Here is a 12,677-nt window from a genome sequence, read left to right on the forward strand (position 1 = left end):
AATTACTAATTAGATCACGAGATTGTTTTTTAGTACCTTGAGTTTTAACATGTCTATAGGTTGATGAAAAGTTACACATTTCTCCCTGGCAAGTTTTAAATTGCTGAGTTTTTGTTTCTGTTTTTTTCTAGTGATACCTTCTGCAGTCATCATTTTCAGGGCTGAGGATGTAAATACTACAATGCCCAGGACCGTAATTCATTGGAATAGTCAATCGACAATTGAAAAGCTTTCCTGTGAAATGAGATATAAGGCTACAACAAACCAAACTTGGAACGTAAGCTAACTTTCACTGTTCTTTAACATGTCAGTGAATGAAAAAATAGCCAACCAACAGTCAGTGACCACAGTGGACTTACAATGACCTATTTTACATGTTTTTATCTGACTCTTTGTGGGATATTCAAACCACTCTAGTTTTAATAATAATTACACTCTGTTTCAAGAGAGATGTTTTCTGAAAGGGTCCCCTTGCCTTTTGTAAATTGCTAAATTTACAGACAGATGTCCAGCTAAGAGACTTCAATCTACTTAGTTCCTTGTAATTCAGTGTCCTAGGGTGAAATTTACATCAGTGATCATGGGTATAAAATTTAAGGATTCTATGCTAAAACTTAACAGGCATCCAGAAGAATAAAAGTTGTTCAAAAAGAACTTCAAATTGATGGGTGACTCTTTTTAAATGAAAAAAATGTGCAATTCAAAATGTAAAATTTGTAACTAGTATAGACCTCAGGCTTAGATAAGCATAAGGTTGAAAAGCAAATGTCTAGATAAACTAATCATCCTTAAATACCAATGACGAGTTACCAAGAGTCTTAGGAGAGGCATAGGTACAAGGTTCATTAATAAACTCACATCACATGACAGCACCTGTGAACATTAATAAAAACTCACTAATTTGCACTATAGGGTAACACTAGTCTGAGAAAAAAAGGTTGAATTTGGGGTATTTGAAAAGAAATGCAATTTTATTTTTTAAATGACAATGAACTGCCATTTAGTCAAGATAATTAAGAAATGGAGTTGTCTGGCTTTGCTTAATTGAGAATTATTTATCATGCATGATGGACACATGGATAAGGAAGATGTAGCATATATATACAATGCAATATTACTCAGCAATAAAAAAGAATGAAATCCTGCCATTTGTGACTACATGGATTGACCTAGAGGGTATTACGATAAGTGAAATAAGTAAGAGAAAAACAAATATCATATGATTTCACATAAACGTGGACTCTAAAAATACAAAACAAATAAATAAAGAAAACAAAACAGAAACAGACCCATAGATATAGAGAATAAGCTGATGTTTGCCAAAAAGGAGGAAGGTGGTGGGATGGGTAAAAGAAAAAAAGGAGGAGAAAGGAGAAGGAAGGAAGGAAGTTAGTTAGAAAGTTCTGGGTGAAGATGAATGGATTGAACACACTCATCCAAATAAAATAAAATAACAACCTTCCCTTAAAAAAAACAACTTATGTATCATGTATAAATTTACCAGTTTGCAGGAATGCAAATGATATGTATTTAATACTAATCTTTGGTGATTCGTGTGACTCCAGAGCTGCCTTCTTCTGAGCACCAGTTTTGCTGTAGAAAAATGTGTGTAAGGAGTATGAAGAAGGTGAGGGTCAAACTATACTGATATCATGACATCCTCTAAAGATTGCTCTTTAAAAATAAATTCCTTAGGTCAAGTTGTTTATTTACCTTTGTTCATTTAACTCAGAAATGTGAATTTTACAGTTGTTCAGATTACACTTAGCTGCAAGGCCATGTGCTGCATCGTTGGTCAATACCCAAGCGGCAGTCCTGCTGAACTCCTAGACTAAACATCATTAATTATGGCACCTGCATTGTGCACAGCAACCCCAGGCTTCAAGCCCGGGACAAGGGAGGTAAACACTAAACAAAAATCCACAGCCACTCTTTTGGCTGTATGGAATTTAGGAAAATTCAAAAGCAGCCTAAATGAAATTATTGAGTCTTAGATTTTGAAGTAACAGAGTTTTGCTCCCATAGGACATCTGGGACCCTCATGAAGCACCACAGTCATAGGGTGATGCTGAGAATATGAAACTCCCTTATTTAGCACAGTAGGAGGTGGTAATAGGCTGTAAAAATGTTTAGAAAATAAAAAGAAATTATATTATAAGTATCTCTGAACAGGTTTTCAGGCCCTATTTGCTGGTGGAACCTCCTGTTCTCTGCTCCCCCTGGTGGAGCTGCAAGTGCCACTGTGAGACCAGGTAACAGGTCAATTTGAGCTCACTTTTCCAAATCTTCTCTTCAATCAGGAGTAGGCAAGTGAAGGAGCTGACAGAGTATTTGTTATCCCATTTAATCTCCATGACAATCTTTTGTGATGGGTAGTATCAGCTCCATTACAGAATGGGCTCAAAGGAGTTTAAACCAGGTTCTTCAAACCCTACACTGTTAGTAACTAAGTGCCTCTCACAAACTTTACACCACTTTGAGCACCCAAAAAATATTTGGAAAATGAAAGAACGGGTTTCAATCCAAAACCTGTATCCTATCCCTTCTGCTACGATTCTTCCAAATATAACCACTCACACAGAAAAGGGTGAATTATTATGACCCAAGCCCAGTCAGTAATAGCCAGAAGGAAGTTTTGTGTTTTATATTTACTACCCCAGCAATTTTGTCTGGGTCATGCATAAACTGTTGTCTTTGCTTCCATGTGGAGAGACAGGAAGTTAGAGTCAAGAACAGTGGGAGGGCACAAGGGACCACAGATCTGCTCTTCAACCTTGGCTCTGCCTCCATCAGATATTGCTGGAGGGAGGTTCTTTACTTCAAGTGCAGGTGGCTACCAGGAAAGCCTTGTGGCGAAGCACACAGGCTCTAGAGTTCAAAGCCTGGCTCTGCCACTCGAGTTGTACAAGCTTGGGCAAGTTCCTTATCTTCTGTGCCTCATTATTCCCATAGCTAAAATAGGAATAAGATAAGCACCTACCTCATACTGTTGTGGGGATGATCAAATGCTGTACAAAGATGGCCCAGAGCCTGGAATGGAGTTAATGTCCGGTGAATGCTGGGTGTTACCGTTCCTCTCCATCTTAACTTCCAGGGAAGTCATGCAGCTGCCTTAGCAGAGCAAAGGAAGCCCACCTGAAAATCAAAACCAATGCACTGAGAATGCTTTGCAGCCCATTTTAGCTAAGCTGCATATAGACTGTGAGATATCAGCCAGCACTTCAGGTGATCCTGCAAGGTTGATACCATGGAAAAAATATTTACCTACTTGATTATCTGTATAGACTGTCTCCCTGGCGTAACAAACTTGTGTCAAAAATTGAGCTTACAGTTCTCAGTAGCAATCCTTGCCCGCTGCTGTGTATCCGGTTTCAGAACCATTTGCCACATTGTATAAACTTGCCTGTTTATAAGTATATTTCCCCATCCTTTAACCGTGAACCCCTGGAAGGCAGGACTCTTCCATGATCATTTTTGTACCTACATTGAATCTTATAATGTCTAGTTCACATAATTTTGAAATATTGTCTATTAGTATTATTATATGCCTTTAATGGTGCCCAACAGCAGAGATAGTAATTTAGGGAAATCTTCTCTGTAAGTTTGAGTAAATGGATTAATGGTGACTCGTTTCTCTAATTACACAGGGTATTGGCAAACTTTAAATCAAGGACCAAACAGTAAACACTTTAGGCTTTGCAGGCGATAAGATCTCTGTCTCAACTACTGAACTTTTCAGTGTAGCGTGAAAACAGCTACAGACAATAAACTGACAATAAGTGAGTAGACATTGTTGCATTCCAGTAAAATCTTATTTTTGGACACCAAAACTCGAATTTCATATATTTTCATGCATCATAAAACAGTCTTCTTTTGATTTTTCTTCCAACCATTTAAAAACTGTAAAAATCATTCTTAGCTCATGGACCACACAAAACCAAGCATTCATTCCCTTCCTGGAATAGTAAACAGAACAGTACCCAGAGAGCAGAGGGTCAAATCCTTGGCCTCTGTATTTCAAAAGTATAAATGCTGGTATGAGACAGAAGACTTGGAAGAGCATGTGATTAGTCATGACCAAGTTTTCCAATAATCATGCCCCTTCCCTTTTCTACCAAACACTAGATAAAGATTACCTGAGCAGAAAGAGTGCAAACTGACCAGGTGCAGGGGTAAGAGGAAGGAATCAAAAGACTTATGACAATGGTGAGTCACTGAGAAGGACCCCCTCATCCTGGGCCATATCCCAACTTGGGAGATAGTGGAAGTCAGGATTAGAGAACTCTGAATAGGTTCGAGATTCTCCTTCCCTCCACCCAAGGATGTTCCCAGAAACCTAGATGTAACCCAAAGAAAAGAAGTACCTCACATCGATGGAGATTAAGTTTCCATGCCCCTACTTTCAGAATCGAGGGTCTAACTAGAAATTAACTGCTATAAAAAATGAAGTCCTATTTCTTGTACTTGAGATCACACCCTTGCCATAGACACTCAATTAGGTCCTGCTCTCAATGCTCATTCCAGCCTCTGAAAATATCATCTAGAGGTGTCATCTTGTGGTTGCCAGGCCCTAAGCAGTCACCTGGCTTGCCTCATGGTAGAAACAGCTGTTAACAGTTCTGAAAAATTCTCCTTTCTAATTTAGAATTCTGGCTATACTTTAGGGCGCTTCTTTAAGAGGACTTATCTATAAATATAATGGCAAGAGACGTACTGGAGAATAATAACTCCCTTCTAAGAGCAGCTAGTATGAAGCAGAATGCATTTGAAAGTCAGACTTTTGGCACAAGTGAAATCTCTCCTGGATTCCAAGAGATCCCAAGGGTGGCCAGTCATATTTAAGAAGCAGAAAATTCCAAGGGCCATGGGTAGAGCTGTGGCTTGTGGAAACTCTGAATATCTTTCAAGGAGCATGGCACCCCCAATACAGATATTCTCATGACTTTTACATTTTCAATGCATTGCAAGTTTTAAAGATTTATGTTAAGATTGTTCTTTTTTTAAGATTGGTTTTTAACAGAAGAATCCCTAAATGCGGTTGATATATTGCTTTTTAAAAACAACTTTCTCTTGCATGAGTATCTAGTAACTGTTTTCTCCCAGCTGCTGCATAACTGCATTTCTAGACATATTCGATGTTTACCTTTCAATCATGCTTCACTTTTTTCAGTAAATGCACTTATCCCAACATAGTGGGGGTGCTATATGAATGCCTGGTTTCTCTCTCCCAGCTGAAGCAGTTTGTTAGGGGTCCTTTTTCATTATGTTTTATAGCAGGTTGCAGTGCCCCAGAAAATGATTAGTAAATTTATACCTCAGCTATTGGATTTTTACACTTCAACTTTCTTAAATGCTTTATTTCATTTTCTCTCTCACACATACATATATATAATAGGTCTTATAGAATTTGCATAAATCTGCAATAAGGACCAATTTAACAGCTTAATTTATGAGTAATTTTTTTCTAAAAGTCACATTAGCAAGTGAAATTATTTCACTATTCATGAACAATTATTGATCTATATATCCCACTGTGGGGGTGGGGGGATGAGACTGAAATTAAAAAATTGCTATTTCTTCCACCCCGTTATAACAGCTATTTCAAAATTAAGAATATATTACATTTGGACTTTCTTGAAATTTAAAATCTTGAGCCCTGGTTGGTATGGCTCAGTGTACTGAGTGCCATCCTGTGAACCTAAAGGTCACCAGTTCAATCCCCAGTCATGGCACGTGCCTGGGTTGTGGGCCAGGTCCCCTATTGAGGGCATGCGAGAGGCAACTGATCCATGTTTCTCTCCCTCTCTTTCTCCCTCCCTTGCCCTCTCTCTGAAAATAAATAAATAAAATCTTTTAAAAATAAAATAAAATCTTGAGAGAGTTGTCAAATAAAATGTGTACTTCATTTTTAATGTTAAATAACATGTATTTAATTACAAATGGCCATATTTTATATAAAATACCCTATTCCTCTCCCCCCCCCCCAGGCTCTAGAAAAGTGCCTGAAACATAATAAATGCTCCATGCATTTTTGCTAAATGGAATACCTGTTTTACAAACACATTGTACCATTTCATTATTCTTATTCATCCATTTTAGGTTAAGGAATTTGACACCAATTTGACATATGTGCAACAGTCAACGTTCTATCTGGAGCCAGACACTAAATATGTATTTCAAGTGAGATGTCGAGAAGCAGGTAAAAGCTACTGGCAGTCCTGGAGTTCCCCCTTTTTTCATAAAACGCCTGAAACAGGTGAGTGTATTTATATATTTAATCTCTTAGGCTTTTCTTTTGACCTCTGTCTCTCTTCTAATTATGTATTTTTTTCTTCTTGATTTCTATCAAAATTGACAAAACTATTCTAGGGCAGGTGGTAACACTTAAATTGTCATATTGTTTTGACTTTGTTAGGCTGACTACAATTTATGTAATGGTTCTCAAACATTCCTGGGCATAAAAACCACCTGGTATGCATGTTCACCATCCCTCCTTCACAGGTCTCAGGTAGTGGGAGTGGTGGGGTACTCAGGCGTTAGCATTTCTTACAAACATCCTGGGAGTTGATGAGGCATATAATAACCTAAGACCTTGTTTTGAAAAACAAAACGAAACATTATTGAGTTACATTCAACTTTTTATGTTCTAATAAAATATATTCTCTGAACAGAGACAAATCAAATCATATTAATAAATATTTATTACCTACTCTATATACAATCAGAAAGAGTTAATGCACTTAAATATGAGATTATTTCATTCTCTTCTCAATAAATCTAGCTGACATTTCTCTGCTCTTATTATTATTAGTTTAATATTCCAGTCATTTACACATTTGATTCTGAAATATTAGCCAAATAGACTTTTTCCATGCACACAATTGTTTTTATTTTTTTAATTATATTTTATTGATTATGCTATTACAGTTGTCCTGATTTTTCTCCCTTTGGCCCCCTCCACCAAGCACCTCCCACTCCCTCAGCCAATCCCCACCATTGTTCACATCCATGGGACATGCATATAAATTATTTGGCTACTCCATATCCTATACTGTACTTTACATCCCCATGGCTATTCTGTAACTATCTATTTGTACTTAATCCCCTCACCTCTTCACCCATTCCCCTACTCCCTCCTCTCATCTGGCAAGCATCAGAATGCTCTCTGTATCCATGATTCTGTCTCTGTTTTGTTTGCTTAGTTTGAGTTTAGATTTAATTGTTGATATATATTAATTTTTGCCATTTCATTGTTCATAGTTTTGATCTTCTTTTTATTAAATAAATCCCTTTAACATTTCATATAATAATGGTTTGGCGATAATGAACTCCTTTAGTATTTTTCTTGTCTGGGAAACTCTTTACCTGCCCTTTGATTCTAAATGATAGCTTTGCTGGGTACAACAATCTTGGCTGTAGGTGCCCACTTTTCATGACTTTAAATATGTCTTGCCAGTCCCTTCTTGCCTACAAAGTTTCTTTTGAGTATTCAGCTGATGGTCTTATGGGAGCTCTTCTGTAGGTAACTAACTGCTTTCCTCTTGATCCTTTTAAGATTCTATCTGTATCTTTCACCTTTAGCATTTTAATTATAATGTGTCTTGGCATGGGCCTCTTTGCATCCATCTTGTTTGGGATTCTCTGTGCTTCCTGGACTTGCATGTCTATTTCCTTCACCAAATTAGGGAAGTTTTCTTTCATTACTTTTTCAAATAAGTTTTTAATTTCTTGCTCTTTCTCTTTTCCTTCAGACACACCAATGATGCAAATGTTGAACCTCTTGAAGTTTTTCCAGAGACTGCTTACACTATTCTCACTTTTTTTAAAAAATTCTTTTTTCTTCTTGTTCTGATTGGTTGTTTTTCTTCCTTCCTTATATTCCAAATCATTGATTTGATTCTTGGCTCCATCCACTCTACTGTTGACTCCCTGTAAATTGTTCTTTATTTCAATTAGTGTATCTTTCATTTCTGCCTGGGTCTTTTTTATACTACTTAGGTCCTTACTAAATTCCTCAAGCAATCTTATAACTAGTGTTCTGAACTCTGCATCTGACAGATTGCTTATCTCCATTTTTATTTAGCTCTTTTTCTGGAGTCTTGAGTCATTCTTTCATTTGGGCCATGTTTCTTTGTCTCCTTGTTTTGGCAGCCTCCCTGTGTTCATTTCTATGTATTAGGTAGAGCTGCTTTGACTCCATGTCTTGGTAGTGTGGTCTAATGTAGTAGGTGTCCTACAGGGTCCAGTGCCACAGCCTCTCCTATCACCCAAGCTGGGTATTCAAGGTGCCCCCTATGTGTGGGCTGAGTACACCCTCCTCTTATACATGAGCCTTGATTGCTGTTGGCATGTCAATGGGAGGAATTTAGCCAGGCCAGTAAGCTTCAAGGACTGGCTGTGACCACTGACCACCAACCTTTGCCCTCTGTGGAGGATCAGCTGTGCAGGGGCAGGGTGGTGGTGCTCTGACATGGTATGTCGCTGCCTACTGGGTGCTCTGGCCCTGGGGTTTCCCAAGCGGTGCAGGCCAAGGCCAGCTCCCACCTGTAATTTGCCTGGGACACCCTGCCTGAGCTATAAAGCAATGTGAGATGGCTGCTACTTGGGCTGGGCTTGGAAATTCCAAGTGAAACCAATCTGTGAATCTAAGCTGGCTGCTGCCAGTGCTGGGCCTGGGGCTCACTGAGACTAGCTTTTGCTTGTTTGAGGGGATTTAGGAAGTTGTGAAGCATGAGCCAAGACTAGCCATTCATATGGAAAGGTAGCTTTGGTGGTCCTATAAGTTGGGTGGGGCAGACTCTCAGGGGATCTCGCTGTTGGGGCAAACAGTGTGAGCAAGGTTGGTGGAGTCTCAGATATGGCACCAGCTTGTCATCTCTGTGGCTCTGTGTTGGGAGGGTTCAGAAAAGGGACAATGGCCTCTTCTCACCTAGATGCCAGACACTTCAGTTTCTCCAAGTATGTCACTGGTGCTTTTCAAGCTGCTACCCCAGTGCTAGAGCTCGGGGGGAATGAGTCTGATTAGGTAAGTCTGTGTGCAGGTTCTATAAGAGGAACTGCTTAGGGTGTCAGCAGTTTCTTCCACTGACTCAATCCTGCAGCCAGAAGTTGTAGGGACTTAACTTCCCAGCACTGGAACTGGGCTGTGGCACTTGGTGTTTGGCTGCGACTCCTCACTCCCAAGATATCTCTCCTGAATTTTTATCCACCATATGTGGATGTGGGTCCAGCCTGTTCAACATCTGTACCCCTCCTACAGGAATGGATGGATGTGGTTTCTTTAATTCTGTAGTTGCCAGGCTTCCATTCAATTCAATCTAATGGTTCTGAGTGATGGTTGTTCTATATTTTAGTTGTAATTTTGATATGGTTGTGGGAGGAGGCAAGCCATGTCTGCCTATGCTATCATCTTGACCAGAAGTTCTCACACAATTCACTAAGTAGACTTTAGTTGGAAGTAAACAATAAAATAAGTCTATTGTAATTGTAATAATATCCCATAATGGTCCCATTATGTCTCCCTACTATAGGCAGCTTATACATTAGATTTAGTTTTTCTTTTTTAAAACTGAAAAACTTAATTATAATCACACTATTGTTAATATTTTCTTTATTATAATATAACATCTTATAATTGTGTTTGGTCTTTTCAAAGCACTTTAACATAAATTAAAATATTGATGATCACCAGCACCTAGAGAAAGCCAAGAACCAAAGACTGGCTTAAAAATTCTTTTAGTGCTCCCTAAAGCCCATATATGAGAAATACATTATTATTTTTTAATCATTATTTTTATTTTTCAATTACAGTTGATATACATTAATTATATTAGTTTCAGTTCTACACCCCAGTGATTAGACATTAAATAACTTACTAACTGATCATCCTGATAAATCTCACACCCATCTGATATATATAATTGTTAGATTATTAACTATATTCCTTATACTGTACTTTACATCCCCATGACTATTTTGTAATAACCGATTTATACTTCTTAGTTCCTTCATCTTTTCCCATTCCCCCCAAGCCTCCTTCCATACAGCAACCATCAAAATGTTCTCTGTATTTATGAGTCTGTTTCTGTTTTGCCTGTTCATTTATTTTATTTTTTAGATTCAATTGCTGACAAATATGTATTTATTAGCATTTGATTGTTCATAATTTTGAACTGATTTTTCCTTTTTCTTCTTAAAGAAGACACTTTAACATTTCACATAATACTGGTTTGGTGGTGTCTTTTAGTTTTTTCTTGTATGGGAAGCTCTGTATCTGTGCTTCTATTCTAACTGATAGTTTTGTGGGGTAATCTTGATTATAAGTCCTTCCTTTTAATCATTTGAATATTTCTTGCAAATCCCTTCTGGCTTGCAAAGTTTCTGTGGAGAAACCAGCTGACAGTCTTATGGTAACTCCACTGTAGGTAACTAACTGCTTTTCTCTTGCTGCTTTTAAGATTCTCTTTTTGTCTTTAACCTTTTGCATTTTCATTACGATGTGTTTTGGTGTGGTCCTCTTTGTGAGTCATCTTGTTTGGGACTCTCTGCACTTCCTGGGCTTGTATGTCTATTTTCTTCACCAAGATAGGAAATTTTCCTCTAATTTTTTTCAAATAAGCTTTCAATTTCTTGTTTTCTCTCCTCTCCTTCTGGTACCCCCATTATGCAAATGTTGGTATGCTTGAAGTTGTCCCAGAGGCTCCTTCCACTGTGTTCATTATTTTGGATTCCTTTTTGCTATACTTATTAGGTGGTTTTTGCTTCCTTATATTCCAAATCACTGATTTAATTCTCGGCTTCATCTGCTCTACTGTTGATTTCCTATAAATTATTCTTCATTTCAGTTAGTGTATACTTTACTTATGGTTGGTTCTTTTATTTGTTTTTATGCTGTTGAAGTTTTCATTGAGCTTATTGAGCATCCTTATAAACAGTGCTTTAAACTCTGCATTTAGTAGATTGCTTGTCTTCATTTGTTTAGTTTTCTTTCTCTGGAGTTTTGTTCTATTCTTTCATCTGGGACATTTCTTTGTCTCCTCATTTAGGCAGCCTCCCTATGTTCGTTTCTATGTATTAGGTAGAGTTGCTTTGATTCTGTGTCTTGATAGTGTTGCCTAATGTAGTAGGTGTCCTGTAGGGTCCAGTGGCATAGCCTCCTTGGTCACCCATACTGGGCACTCAAGGTGTGCCTCCCATTTAGGCTGTACACACCCTCATCTTGTAGTTGAGCCTTGATTGCTGTTGGCATGTCAATGGGAGGGATTTACCCCCAGGCCAATCAGCTGTGAGGACTGGCTGTGACCACCAACCACTGTAGAGAATCAGCTGTGCAGGGGCCCACTCCACAGAGCTAGACTTACTTCAGCAGGGTTCTTATGACTGTTGAGTCCACCCCTTGAGTGTGTTGCTTGTTGACGTGGCGGAGGGGTACTTCAATGTGGTCTGAAGATGTCCATTGGGTGCGCTGGCTCTGGTGCCTCCTGGGTGGTGCAGGCCAAGGTCGCTGCTGACTGTGTTCTGCCCAGGGGCACCCAGCCTGAGCTACAAAGTGATCTGCAGATGGATGCTACTTGTGCTTGGCTTGGAGGTGTGTCCGTGCAAGGCCAAGCTGTGAACCAAAATTGACTGCTTCTAATGCCAGGTCTGGGGCCACTTAGCAAGGGTTATGGGGCATGCTAAGGCCAGATGCTGCTTATTTGACAGATTTTAGGAAAATCTGAAGCATGCAACAAGACAGGCCTGGAAACAGCCTGAGTGGGCCTACAAGTTGGGTTGGAACAGGTATCAGGGAATCACTAGGGTGGGGCAAACACTGTGAGACAGGTTGATAGAGTTCCAGGTATGGCACCTCTCTGCCAGCTCTCTCAGAGGAGGGTTCATCAAAGGAACAATGGTCTCTGCCAGCACTTCTGTCTGGGAGAAAGCTGTCCTCACAGTTCTTGCTCTGATTCCAGATAATTCATTTCCTCCCCCTATGTCTCTGGTGCCTTTCACGCTGCTACCCTGGCCTTGGAGCTCAGACGGAGTGAGTCTGAGTGTGTCAGTGTGTGGGCCCTTAATGGGAAATTGCCTGTGATTCCAGGAGCCTTCTGTCTCCTTCACCCTCAATCGCTATTGGTTTTTACAGTCAGAATTTATGGGGACTTCTTTTCCTGGCACTGGGACCCTTGCTCCTCAGGGGTTACCTCTGCAGCTGAGATACCCCTCCCAATTTTTAACCACCACATGTGGGTGTGGGACAAGCCCATTCCACATCTCTGTCCCTCCTATGAGTCTTGATATGGCTTATTCCCTAAATCCCTAGTTGTAGGACTTTCATTCAGCCAGATTTCAGGCAGTTCTGCATAATGGTAGTTCTGTAGTTTAGTTGTAATTTTGATTTAGAAACACATTATTAAGGGAATCATTTCCAATATTGAGTCTCTTTTAAAAGTTAGTTTTTAATTCAAAATTTTCTGTCTTAAATCAATATTGTTAAACATTCTTAGGACTTTAGATGCTATTTATAATCATTGAGTTGATAACCAAATTATTTTTTAAATAATGTAGAGCCCTGGCTGGTATGGCTCAGTGGATTGCACACCAGCCTGCGAACCATAAGGTCACTGGTTCAATACCCAGTCAGGGCACATGCCTGGGTTTCAGGCCATGTCCCTAGTTGGGGCTGTACAAGGGGC

At 39.2% G+C, this 12,677-nt stretch overlaps 1 protein-coding gene across 1 annotated transcript in view; it reads left to right on the plus strand.

The window, feature by feature from the left end:
* IL23R (interleukin 23 receptor) overlaps positions 1 to 12,677 on the plus strand; it is a 62,461-nt gene that overhangs the window by 28,320 nt on the left and 21,464 nt on the right. The window contains exons 5-6 of the mRNA XM_090268279.1: positions 132 to 277; positions 6,100 to 6,256. Coding sequence (XP_090124405.1) covers positions 132 to 277; positions 6,100 to 6,256 — 303 coding nt within the window. The remainder of the gene's footprint in view (positions 1 to 131; positions 278 to 6,099; positions 6,257 to 12,677) is intronic.

This window comes from Furipterus horrens, unplaced genomic scaffold (genome assembly GCF_987537825.1).
Source record: "Furipterus horrens unplaced genomic scaffold, mFurHor1.1.pri manual_scaffold_3, whole genome shotgun sequence".
Lineage (NCBI taxonomy): Eukaryota > Metazoa > Chordata > Mammalia > Chiroptera > Furipteridae > Furipterus > Furipterus horrens.